The sequence below is a fragment of the Crinia signifera genome, chromosome 1 (genome assembly GCF_055691185.1).
Source record: "Crinia signifera chromosome 1, ASM5569118v1, whole genome shotgun sequence".
NCBI lineage: Eukaryota > Metazoa > Chordata > Amphibia > Anura > Myobatrachidae > Crinia > Crinia signifera.
This window is the reverse complement of record NC_139217.1, coordinates 369,298,083-369,311,495: the sequence shown is the minus strand read 5'-3', so window position 1 is coordinate 369,311,495 and position 13,413 is coordinate 369,298,083. Positions and strand designations below refer to the sequence as shown.

General features: G+C 43.0%; 1 protein-coding gene and 1 long non-coding RNA gene across 2 annotated transcripts in view; one reads left to right on the top strand and one right to left on the bottom strand.

The window, feature by feature from the left end:
* The window catches only part of TMEM132B (transmembrane protein 132B), a 486,016-nt gene that overhangs the window by 82,984 nt on the left and 389,619 nt on the right, over nucleotides 1–13,413 (top strand). The window contains exon 2 of the mRNA XM_083150609.1: nucleotides 6,164–7,049. Coding sequence (XP_083006735.1) covers nucleotides 6,164–7,049 — 886 coding nt within the window. The remainder of the gene's footprint in view (nucleotides 1–6,163; nucleotides 7,050–13,413) is intronic.
* LOC146009946 (uncharacterized) overlaps nucleotides 1–13,413 on the bottom strand; it is an 85,711-nt gene that overhangs the window by 255 nt on the left and 72,043 nt on the right. The window contains exon 2 of the long non-coding RNA XR_014444702.1: nucleotides 818–871. This is a non-coding gene — a long non-coding RNA (uncharacterized LOC146009946). The remainder of the gene's footprint in view (nucleotides 1–817; nucleotides 872–13,413) is intronic.

The following is a 13,413-nucleotide window of genomic DNA, read 5'->3' as shown; positions in this document are numbered from 1 at the left end:
TGGTCCAACCTCCCAGCAGCAGGCAATGAGTGTCTCACTGTCAGCACAGCACATGTTGTAGTTGTGCTGCTGAGTTTAGAGTTTTCTTTCACCCCCTAAACATTTGGGGGCGTGGCCTAAGCATAGAGGTAGCCACACCTCCCACACTTAGGCCATGCCCCCACAATTTTACCGGGGCCCGGCAGTCCTCTTGGCTGCCCTGGTAATCAGGTCTGTTTGTGTGAAAAAAGCTGTTTATTTACTAAACTGCTGCGTGAGGTGATTCATGCTTAGCAGCCAAACTGCTGAATAGGAGGCACACATGGATCACTCAGATCTGTGCATGCTTCTATATGTAAAGTAAAATAAAGTTAATAAACAAAACAACAATGTGCCCCCCCCCCCCCCCTCCTAAGTATAACAAGCCTCAGGATCTTTGAGACTTGTTAAAAAATTAGAAAACCTTTTGTGTTGGGTTCCACTAGGACGGGCCCTGGTTCCAAAAACACGTAAAACAAAAGATTTAGGGGTCCCCCAATTTTCAGAACCAGCTTCAGGCTCCACCAGTTAGTAAGGTAATGCTACCGCCAGGGGGGCACATTTATATCGGTTCCTGTGGCCGTGGCATTATCCCCCCCCCCAACTAGTCAGTCCTGGGCGAAGTCCTTCAGAGAGTGGAGCCCACCCAAAAAAGGGTGTGCCCCTCTTCAGGGCACCCAAGGGCCAGGACTGAAGCCCATGGCTATCCCCAGCCCCCCTGTGCAGAGGTTGCTGACTTCATTAACTTTAATAAGCATCAATGCACACTTACACACACTCACACATATACAGTACTAACCTAAATTCACCTGTGGCCCTTTGGTCCTTTTCTCCAATGGATTCCATAGGATACCTGTAAAAAAAGAATACTCACATATAGCTAGTGTAGAGTGCATCATCTTCAGTCCATTTAGGCATCCAAGGAGTTTACAAAAATGCAGTACTCTAACCATCCGGAGTAAGGAGCAGCATTTGTTCTCACAAATTACTTCTGTGAATGGGAAACCCCTGAGCTAATAAGAGCTCTGCTGGTGATTGACTCTCCGCATTCCATAGAGCTCTATGTTATGAGAATAATATGTTCTATGATGGGAACCGGCAAATGAGGCTTCTTACAAATGTATTTGAAACTAACCACAAGGGTGACCCCTATTAACCTTGTGGCATTACCTTACTGACAAGTGGAGTTCAGTACCGGTTCTTAAATATTGTCCCCCATATTTTTGGAAACTGGAGCGGTCCAAGAGCCTGGTTCCCGGTACTTTAAAAACAGGGAACCTCTACACAAATTTTTGGAACCAGCACCATATCACATTGGGATGTGCATCTCACTGATCCTTGCATGCTTCTGCAAACTAGGTTGCCAAAAGGTGGTCTTTTTGAGCATATTTTCAGCAGAGTTTTCTGATTAGCAGCAGAGTTTGCATATTAACAGCAGAATTTGCTGTTATGAATAATGGTACATTTCCATATTGTAATGGTGCCCGTTTAAAGTCTTGCCGAGTTTGGCCGATGGTCTGTTGAAGCGTACATGTGTGTGTTGCCATGAATTTCATTTGTATTTGAGCAAACTCTGTTGATTTTTCAGTTTAGTGAATTACCGAGATGCAGTCTTTGGAAAAAGCTGCAATCCCAAATGGACTTGAATGGACACAAATGTTAGTAAATTTCCATCTACTTTTCATTTTTCACTTATATACACCTAAAAAATGTTTTGCCCCACTTTACTTACTGACTGGGTAATTTTCTACTCAGCTTGTACCTTTGCATGCCTGATAAGCCTTCTTACCTTTGATAGAAAGTTAGGTAGTAGGGGTTGGTCAGAGTTAGGCTATGGGGCATTATTAATGGTCATGGTTAGAGAATTAACCAAACTCACCAATGGAAGTGCAACAGGATCCACTGAAAATCATCCTAACATCACTTCCGGACCCAGAAGTCACCACTGGAAGTGCAGAATTCGCCATACTAAACCTATGCTGGACTAATGGTGTGTACACACGGGTACAATCAGTTTGAGATTTTGACTATAGTCAAAATCGCATTGGGATAGCATGCAGATTGTATGCAGATCGCACAGGTTTTTTACCTTCCCGTGACAGCACAAATCGAAACCCAGATAGACAGGGCAGCAATGACTATATAGTGCAAATCTAATGCTGATTGTATGAATTGTATGTAAATAGTACAGAGTTAGCAAAGATTACACAGCACTCGAATATTAAGTCGAATAGCAAGGGAATCTCACCGTGTGTACACAGCTTACCAGGGATGTTTTTTGTTTGTTTTGTTGACATCAGAATATTATATCAGTGTCAACATGCACATGTCAACACTACAACCCTCAACATTCTAATGTTTATATTATGAATGTTTAGAAAATAAAACATATACATTGTAATGATAAGACAGTATCTCTTAATGTGCAGTTCTCTGGCCACTTTTGTTTTCGTTATATACTGTATTACAGGTTGAATATCCCTTATCCAAAATGCTCACCACCAGAAGAATTTTGGATAACGGATTAATCCGTATTTCGGAATATGTTTATATTTCAATGAGGTATCTTGAGGTATTTAGCATTTATGTTGTACAAACACATCAAGCACATGAAATACACACAAATATATATTTCTTTGTGCATTAAACAAGGTTTCAAAACACTAAACAAAATGTGTGTACTATCTCAGGCACTGAATTTTAATGCTTAATAATAATTTTCATGCACATACAGTATTTAGTGCTTGTTACATATCATGTCCTGTCCTCAGTAGAGCTGTTACATATCATGCCCTCAGTAGTGCTGTTACATATCATGCCCTCAGTAGTGCTGTTACAGATGTCCCCAGTAGTGCTTTTATCAACAACAAAAAAGTACGTTTTGGAAACAATGGTTTTTGGAATAATTTGGATAATGGATATCTGGATAAGGGATACTCATCATGTACTTAATTTTCCACCAATATAAGCAATACATCAGTTTGTATGAAGATGATACAGTACTGTTTGCATATGCCAAATATTAAAATGAAATGAAGATTGAATTACTGTCAGAACATTTTTACATTAACTTCTGTTATGAAAACTGAGGTTATAGAGGACAAATCCTTTCTGATCATACTGTTGCTGCCTTTGTTTTTGAAATAACATAGTTTAATTATGTTAACACTTTCATCTATTCCTGGATGTCTCAGTTTTCTCTTAAATGTAACATATCTAAAGCTGAGTACATGTTGTGTAATATTTGAACAGCCAATTTTATTCCAAAAACATTTGGATCTGCTACCAATATCCGTATTGCAGCATTACAGTTGACTGCTGCAGGGTCCATACACTTCAGGGGCAAAATCAGGGTTTCCAGAGTGGGGTTTCCAAATGTTTCCTTCTAGAGTGATTACCAGCCCAGGAAAGATGCATAATAAGTATATACAGTAACAAACATACATACATAGTGACATAGTAGTTGAGGTTGAAAAAAAGACATCCATCCATCAAGCTCAACCTTTTTTTATCTATAGTCCAACCCAAACAAAGTGCAGTTGATGTAATACAGTACTTCAGACCAGAAGCAAATTTTCCACAAGGCAACCCACAAACCTGGCTATGGCTCAGCAGGTCCCAAGGGGCCCCATATAGATACCCTGGCCATCCAAAACATTCCCAGAGGAGCATTGAGCTACTAGCATGTGACATCATGATATCACATAGACCCAGTGACACACTCCCAAAGTTCCTTTGTTGTTTACTTTAAATGTGATACAGGTATAAAGCATACTTCCAAAATACCTAGAGCCTAATATAGATTTGTGCATGATGTGGATGTTCATGCAGCTGAGCATTTATTGGTAGACACGCGCCAAGGTACTCTATCAATGCCAGTTGCAATTAGCAACAAAAATATAGTGCTATGGACTGTTTGAGGAAGGGAGGCCCCAAACCGGTATTTTGCTTTCCATGAGTTCTAAATCTGCCTCTGCTTCAGGCAGTGCAAGATTAAGCCTTCCGGGGGCCCGGGGCACTTTAGACAGGAGGGCCCCCTTGCACTTGTCAATACTAGCCGCAAACTGCATGGGAGAATATCACACTGTCAAAACACAGAGTAAAGGCAGTATGAACTTAATCAATGGGTAACTGCAAGGGAGAAGCATGTAATGAGAGCTCAGCACAAACCTCTCAGCCTCTGCCCTCTTGTGCAAAGTATCATGGGACTTAGTCAACCCCCTTGTAATGCACTGCACACTTGTGAAGTCAGTGTGCCTTGGCTCCCGATGCTCAGCATCATTAATCATTGTCACATTGGGCCTTATTCTAGTTCACTTTTTCTGACAAAATCCTCCTTAGATGGACAAAACCATGTGCACTGCAGGTGGGGCAGATGTAACTTGTGCAGATAGAATTAGATTTGGGTGGGGTTTTACTTCAAAGTGAGATCTATATTGCAGTGTAAAAATAAAGCAGTCAGTATTTACCCTGCACAGAAACAAAATAACTCACCCAAATCTAATTCTCTCTGCACATTTTACATCTACCCCCCCCCCCCCGCAGTGCACATGGTTTTGTCCATCTAAGAATGATTTTGTCAGAAAGAGTGAACTAGAATAAGGCCCAATGTGACAATGCTTAATGATGCTGAGCATCGGGAGCCAATGCACACTGACTGCACAAGAATAAGGCCCATTGGCAGATAGGTGAAGCTGCATCACTACCCCACTTCCATGCACAAAAGCTTTAGCTAAAAAAAACATGCTATCTGCAGGGGGCCCCTAGCTAGAGGGGGGCCCAGGGGTACTGACCCCTTTTGCCCCTGCTTTAATCTGGCCCTGGCTTCAGGTGCTTCCAATGATATGGGTAAGCCACGTATCAGGTTATCTCTCTGGTACGTTGATGAATTTTAACATCCATAGACATACACTCAACAAGTTGCATATAGTGGCCACTGGCCAGGCTATGAGGAAGGGGGGTACCAGGCAAATGGATACCCATCTTGCATTTACCTTTGCTCTCTCTTATCAGATCCTCTCTCTAACTCTTCTTTTTTTTTTTTTGCGAATCCTGCACCTTAACCTCGAGGATCATCTCTGATCATTTTTAACCAACCAGATCTTTTATTCATGCCTTTGTCATCTCCTCCTGGAGTACTACAACAAATTATGCTTGTGTATTTCTCTATCCATCCTCTCTCCTCTTAAATCTATCCTCAATGCTGCACATCTTATCAACCTATTTTGTTGCACAATCTTTGCTCTTTGTCAATTCTATATTCTTCAGGGTCATCATATGCCACATTCCCTGTCACCTCTCCTCATTGCTTATCACTTCCATAACATCTCTGCCCACTTCTGCATTCTAGATTTTGTCTGCTGCTCTCCTCCTCTGGAACTCACTCTCTTACCTGTAAGACTCTAGCACAATGCAGAGGTTCAAAAATGCTTTAAAAAATGCACCTGTTTATCAAAGTCTACCAGCCCGCTTCACAATCCTAACTCAGTCATGCCCTCTATCTCATTTGACTTCACCTCCAAGTTTACCCATGCTCCACAAGACTGTAACTCTCATGGGTCGAATTTTCATTGTCTGATGGTTTGTGGAGTGATATAAATAAAATAACAATGGTTCCTCCTCCCCTACACCCTGCTCCCTCTGAGACTCTTGTGGTTAGAAGGAAGCAGGAGAGAGGGGATGGAGTCAGCCTCTTACTCTGAATGCCTGACACAGGACAGTCCTAGAATTATGACATATATCATAATAATAATAATAATAATATTTATGATGATAATAATGATAAAAACGAACTAATTTGTAGCACATTTTCTCTACTGAGTAATGGGCAGATACAATATCCAATGTGTGGCAGCTGGGATGACCCTGGGTATGAGAAAACTGGTTTTACTAGCTGAATGGAATGGCGGAATGGCGTCTTACTGACAGTTTTCTTTTCTTTTAAACAAAGAATAATTTGGGCATTCTTTATGTTATCTGTGCTCTTACATCTACTGTCTGCAAGGAAAATTGTACAACCATTTGGCTTAGAAGCTATTTGTGTGAATTATATTCTAGCAAAACTCCATTGCCTTGAATGCTAAAAACATTTTTTATAGCTGAAGTTTGTTCAATTTCATGTACTCTTTTTTTTCTTCTTATACAGTGGCAGATAGTCGGGTGACAATGGACAGTATACAGCGATTCTCCTCTGTCCCTGTGTTTCTACCAGTGAACTATCACATTTATAATTCTGAAGTTTCCTTCTTCCTTAAAGAGGCCAATCAAGATCTTATGAAAAACTCCAGCCTACAGTCCCGAACAGAGCCACTCTTCATATATAAAGCCAAGGTATCACCCGTGATAAATGCCACCTATGGACCCTATTCAGCAGAACAGACTGTGCCAAAAAATGTTATCATTACCTCAAATACTTTCAGTTCAACCAACAAATTCACATTCAACTGGCAGCTAAAGTCCCACATAATGGAAAGTTCCATATATTCTGACAAGCCCAGAGTGCAGGTTTTGTTTTATATTGCAGGAAAAGATTGGGAAGACTATCATCCAACAGAGATTTTACCATGTGTCAAAATAATTGCTGTCTCCGAAAACCGTGAAATTTCATCAAGCTGTAGACTGAAAGGGAATCTGGGATTGTGCGTGGCAGAGCTGCAGCTGTTGCCCAGCTGGTTAAGTACATCTCCTCCCACAGAGGAACATGTGTACTCTGCTCAACCACTTGGAATACCGTTGGAACTTCACCACATTGTCTACACAACTGGAGAGGATGAAGAATGCTCAGAAGAGGAAACAAGATGGTTAAATAGGATACATTCCAACAAAGACACTGGCCAGAAAGTCTCAAGTGCAATGGAAAGATTTGGAAGTGTAATTGTCTATCCTACTCCTCAGACTTTGAGAATGTCTGTGCTCAAACTGGATAACAATATTCAGATTCGCTACACACCAGGCCCGGTGAAAGTAGGGGATATCGTAACTTTCTTTGTATCAGTGGCGGGAGACTCAGTGATGCATCAGTTCATGTTAAGGTATGCTTTATAATAGGAAATGGGTATTTATTAACATTTACTTATATAGCGCCTGCTTATTCTGTTGTGCTTTACAGTTTGGAATAGACGTGCATCTTTACCAGCTTGTTTTATTAATCTACTCAAGGCAATTTAATCAAATTCACATAAATGAACCTGGGGGAATATAAATGAAATGAAAATACCTTTTATAACATTGCAGGTTTACAATGAAAATGAAATATAACTGAGGGGGTTATTCTAGTTCATTCTTTCTGACAAAATCCTTCTTAGATGGACAAAACCATGTGCACTGCAGGTGGGGCAGATGTTACTTGTGCAGAGAGAATTAGATTTGGGTGGGGTTTTACTTCAAAGTGAGATCTATATTGCAGTGTAAAATAAAGCAGTCAGTATTTTCCCTGCACAGAAACAAAATAACTCACCCAAATCTAATTCTATCTGCACATGTTACATCTGCCCCCCTGCAGTGCACATGGTTTTGTCCATCTAAGAAGGATTTTGTCAGAAAGAATGAACTAGAATAAACCCCTGAATGCTCACTATGGCAGGTTTCAGAGCTGAAATGATGAATTACTGTGCTGGGTGGGCACAAGACAATATGTCATCTGACCTGGCTGATCAGATGCACATATCAGCCACGTCATATAGTGTGTATCCGCTATGTCACTGACACTGCACGTTCTCACATTCCTCAATGACATCCTCCATTGTCCCTTCAGACATCGCTAGCATGCTCCATGCTACAGTATACTGTACATCCTTCACGGCTGTTATTGTAAGTCGGTATACACTTGCTAATGCCACCTCCCCAACCAGAGCCCGTCAGCTGCGATGTTGCTGGATACACACATTGTCAGGTACACACATTGCCTGGTGTGTACCCACTTATTTATTAACAGTTTCTTATATAGCGTACACATATTCCGCAGCGCTTTTACAGAGAATATTTGACCATTCACATCAGTCCCTGCCCCAGTGGAGCTTACAATATATATTCCCTACCACATGTACAGGCACACACATACATTCTAGGGTTAATTTGTTGGGAGCCAATTAACCTACCAGTATTTTTTTGGATTGTGGGAGGAAACCGGAGTACCCGGAGTAAACCCACACAAGCACGGGGAGAATATACAAACTCCGCACAGTTAGAGCCATGGTGGGGATCGAACCCATGACCTCAGCGCTGTGAGGCAGTAATGCTAACCATTACACCATCCTTGCTGCCCCTAGAAAATGAGTGCAGTCTAGAAATAAATGCTCATAGTTTAGATGGATTAGGCCCTGGTCTGGGAAGACAGAGGGGGAGAAGTTTCAAACTGTTGATAGAGATAAAACATAGAAGTTGAACATATCAACCAATCAGCTCTGGTCATTTATCTAGCACATCTGTGAAATGACAGGAGCTGATACTGTAGGTTGCTATGTACAACTTCCATTTTATCTCTCTTGAAGTTTGATACATCTTCCTCAGAGTCCTGATTTCTCTTATGGGAACATTGTTGGGTTACAGGAATGTTCTGTATGATACAAATTCTACATTCATTTCTAAAAGAAGCTAAAATCACCATCCAAGCAAATATATTAATTTCAGACAGATTTTGTAAATGTTCCCCCTTGTGTCCTTGGGTTATGTTCACTGATTTCTGTAATTATATTTTCCACAAGCTCCTCCCAACCAGTGGCGTAAATATAGCAACTCAGTCCAAGCGGAGGCTTGGGGAAGCCCGGGGGTTCAAATGGGCAAAGGGTCTTTTCATATTTCATGCAGTGTAGATGTCTGCATGGCATCTGCTAAAACAGCCCTCCAAATATGGCCACTGCATTGTTTAATGCTGTGTACACACGGTGAGATTCCTTTGCTGTTCGACTAAGATTTGATTGCTATGCAATTTTTGGTAACTCAAGTGCTAGTTACATACAATTCATACCATCTACATTCAATCTGCACTCTATAGTCATTGCTGCACTGTCTAAATGGTTTTTCCGTTTCATCTGAACGGGAGCGCGCATTGGAATCGCATCGGGATAGAAAGCTTAAAAACATGTTCTATCTCCATTCGATGTCTCTGAGATCCCGATTTAATTTTGAATATATAGTCAAAATCGAATGTCAAATTGTACCGTGTGTACACAGCATTAGACAGCTGCTACTGGTCTTTCTGGACATTTAGCATCTGTCAAGGGAGCCCAGCCTGTATAGTGCTACCCAAAAGTGCCAGGAGTGCTGGCAACATATAACCCCTGGCAATGAGCATGTAAAAACCCCTGGCATTGAGCATGTAAAAACCCCTGTCATTGAGCATGTAACCCTCTGGCAATGAGCATGTAACCCCCTGGCAAAGAGTAGGAAATGCCTGGCTGTAAACATGTAACCACTGGCAACGAACAAGAAACGACAGGCAATGAGCATGTAGGTAAAAAAGAAGGGGGGATATTTTAACAAAATTTCTAGTTACGCCTCTGCTCCCAATAGGTGTAAAATCTTCACATCCCCTAATTTGTGACACATCACCACACTGAGAGATCCTATTAGACTGACTTGAAGACTCAAAAAGGCAAAATACTGTACTGATTTGTTGCAGCTTGAGACGTGACAGTAAAATTCTAATGAAAACCAAGACATGGTTCCGTATAATATATGCTACTTTGTTGTTTCCTGCATGTCTGTTTCGCTTTAATTAAAGCAGTTGTGTCTCAGCCACCTGAAGTTTTCTGACATCTCTCCAGGTCTTTTAACCACTTCAAAGTCATATGTAATGTGAGCAAAATGTTACAGTGCAGACCAGTGAAGCCTGAATCTGTATTATTTTCCTGACTCGGTCACAGTCTTGCTGACAGTAATGGGATTGGATTAGCCAGTTTTAATTAGTTTCATTTTCAAAAGACTCACTCATATTTTTTCCTTCTTAATTTTTTTTTCCAATTGGCAGATATAGCCAATTATCTTCAAACAAGTTTTCCTTCCACTAAAGAGTTTTGTTTCATTACAATTGTCACAAGGACACCAGCAAGGAGACATAGACAATGATGGGTATGGCAGATGAGGTACCCTTATTGGCTAGCTTGTAGTATGCCCTTCATTAATGTTATGAGTGCTGATTTCTGTCTTGAAGTTCTCACTAAATCTGAAATTATAAGGTAAGACCTTTCTCTTTCTATCTACCCATGTGAAACCTTATTTAAAGCTAATTTTTCATTTCCCAGAATGACCCATCTCACCTGGTACATAATGATCCCTTTTTTTCCTTATTTGCAATAACCTGTGCTGACTTCACTAAGTGCTGCTGAAGGTATGTTTTTTAATACAGATGAACCAACTGATTCAGCACGAGATACCGCATTTGAAAATAAATAAAAGCTGCTTGGATGTATTAACATACTTCCATTCAGACACATGCTGTTTCTGTTCTATAGCAATTTATGCGTTGAATGGATATAATCTGGACATGCACCACTTTAAAACCTCTTTCACATATGCAGCTACAGTCAGAGGAATGCTGGGCCCCGGTACATTTTGGGGGCGTGACCTAAGTGTGGGAGGTGTAGTCCCACACTTAGGTCATGACCCCAACATGTTTAGAGGAGGGTGAAGGAAAAGTCTAAACTCAGCAGCACACGCCTACAGCATGTGCTGTGCTGACAGCAGGCTCAGCATGAGCTCTCACGCTGTCAGTGAGATGCTGTTGCAAGCCCAGGCCCAGGTTATTAGTACCCGCTCCCCCCCCTCCCGGCTTCCCTGGCTACAGTACAATCTGGGTTTTTGCACCTTAATGCACATCAACCCAGGATTCTCCAGGATTTTACGCTTGGGTTTGAGGCAATGTCTTAAAGAGACTGGGGCACCAAGTGTTTGATTGCTGCTGTTTGGAACACCTACCAATTGCTTGTCACTCTCATGCCCCTTTCACATCGCAGAGCCAGGATGGACCTGGGATCACGATCCCGGCTCTGACCTTGGTCCGTCACTTTTACATTAAACTCGGGTCACCCATTATACAAAGGTGGACATAAGTGACTTCAAATTGCTGGATTGGTCAACCCAGATTATAACATTTGCTGCTTTCACACCACACATCAACCAAGGTCAACACATCAATGTAAAGCAACCATATGTTGTGCTAGTTGACACAAGGTGTATATTCGGTATATCTACTTTGCATATTGAACTACATTGGGAAATTTGTGGTGAGGACCCACTCAGATTAAAAATTTTGGTCTAAACTGACCAATCACTAAATGAACAATACCTTGAACTTTCACTTCCAGTTTAACATTTGTGATATACAATAATGTCCAAACCTTGGAGGAAGGCAGAAGCCAGCATCGCAGAGCCATAAAAGATTCCAGACCAATGCATTTTGGCCACCCATGTTAGTCACTGTAACAGATAACCAGACCCAGGCATCTAAAACTGGATCAGCCATTAGTCAATGTAGTCTCCTGCTTAGAGCCCTGTGTGCATTGAGGAGTTTTGGGACCCAAACTAATATAAATATCATGGTTCCATCAGGACATTAACCAAGCAACTAAACTCATGGATATGAACCTGTCAAATTATGTGGTACTTGTGTACTAGCACGGCGCCCATCGCATCGCAGACCATAAGACATGCGATGGTATGCGATGCGATGTTATACAATTTTAAATTGTATACCATTGAATTGTATGGCATTGTATGCCATTATATCGCATATACAATGGTATGCGATTTAAAATTGTATAAGCACCCTAATGGGTTTTCCCATGTTAAAAGTGGCCCCTATAAGTTAATTAAACGTGTTGGGTGCTTAATATGTTAAAAGCACCCCCAACGGCACCCCCATTATCAACGCCAACCCGAAGTGTGGCGAGCGCAGCGGCGGTACACGTCCTACAACCTTTTTCACTATCCACGTCGGCGTGGAGTTGATTTTATATAGTGTGGCGAGCGCAGCGAGACACCGAGCCCGAAGCGTGGCGAGCGCAGCGAGCCCCGTGTGGGGATGCGGAATACATGTAAAGTAATACACCTGCGCTCGCCCCTACAATGCTCCGTGTGTAGGGGTAATACGGCCCCACGTTTCACTTGCTCCAGTGATTAATATCCAGCATGCTGGCTAAATCTATAATCGCCGACGTCAGGGGAACACTGGCCCTGACAGATCCAGCGGCGTAACTATATTATAAGAATTTGCCCCCCCCCCCCCCCTGCTGATAATAAAGCACGCCCCCCCTCCACCACCCCGGCCACCCATGCCCCCCCCCATCCCCCGCATATTTACCTGTATTCGCTGCGCTGGTCCCGGCTCCCCTCCTGGCTTCATTCTGATGCTAAACACGGACCATCACAAAATGGCCGCCCCCATACAGCAGACAGTTTCATAGAACAGTTTGCTATATGGGGGATGACATTTTATGATAGCCTGTCGAAATAGCATTAGAATGAAGCCAGGGGAGCCGGGACCACCGCAGCGAACATAGGTAAAGCTGCGGGGGATGGGGCATTATAATAGCACCGCAGCCCCCCGGTGCCCGCACTTACCCAGCGCCTCCCCGTGACCGCGGGGGCTGCGGTGCTGTAGTTACGCCACTGGACAGATCGTTTAGGGCTATGCAGCTCTGTGTGCTGAGCGATCTGAGAGTTCTGAGTGATCTAGCATCGTTCAGAACGCTCATCTCCCTGTGTTTAGGCCCCTTAAGTGTTGATAATTGCAGATTGAGAATCCACCCGGCACTTTGCATCACAGGGTAACTTTTGAAGAAACAAAATTGGACGGTCACCTGTGGCATTTTTGGAGTACCCCTGTTACAATTATACAGCACACAGTCCGGGACTACAATATAACATTATAATCAGTGGTCGAAGTGGGCCGGTATGCAGCAGTATAGCATACCGGCACTTCTTTCAACCTGGAAGTTTAAAAAATATATATATATTAGCAGTGAGCGCAGCGCTGTGCATCAGCAGCAAGCAGGGAAAGGGCCAGCCTGCTTGATGCTGCTCTGGTGTGCCGCTGAAGTCCTCCTGCCGGGCGGCACGCTAAGGTGCGCACGGCTCATAGTACTTCCCCCGCCGGGCGCAAACATGGAGAGCACCCGGCTAACTGCACGGCTTCCCCTGGGGCTCCCTCGTCGCGTGCACACATGGAGTGCGCCCGGCTTACATTACTGCCGCTGCAGGTGCTTCCCCTCACTGGGCGCAAACATGGAGAGCGCCTGGGTCCCAGTAATGCTAACGCTGGAGCCCCTGTGCCGGGCGTGCAAGAAGGGTGCACCCGGCTCTCATCCTCCCTGCCGCTGGAGACCTCCTGCACGACCAGGCATCGCCGCTGGAGATCTGCCAGGCATCACTGCTGGACCCCTGTTATGCGGGGTACAC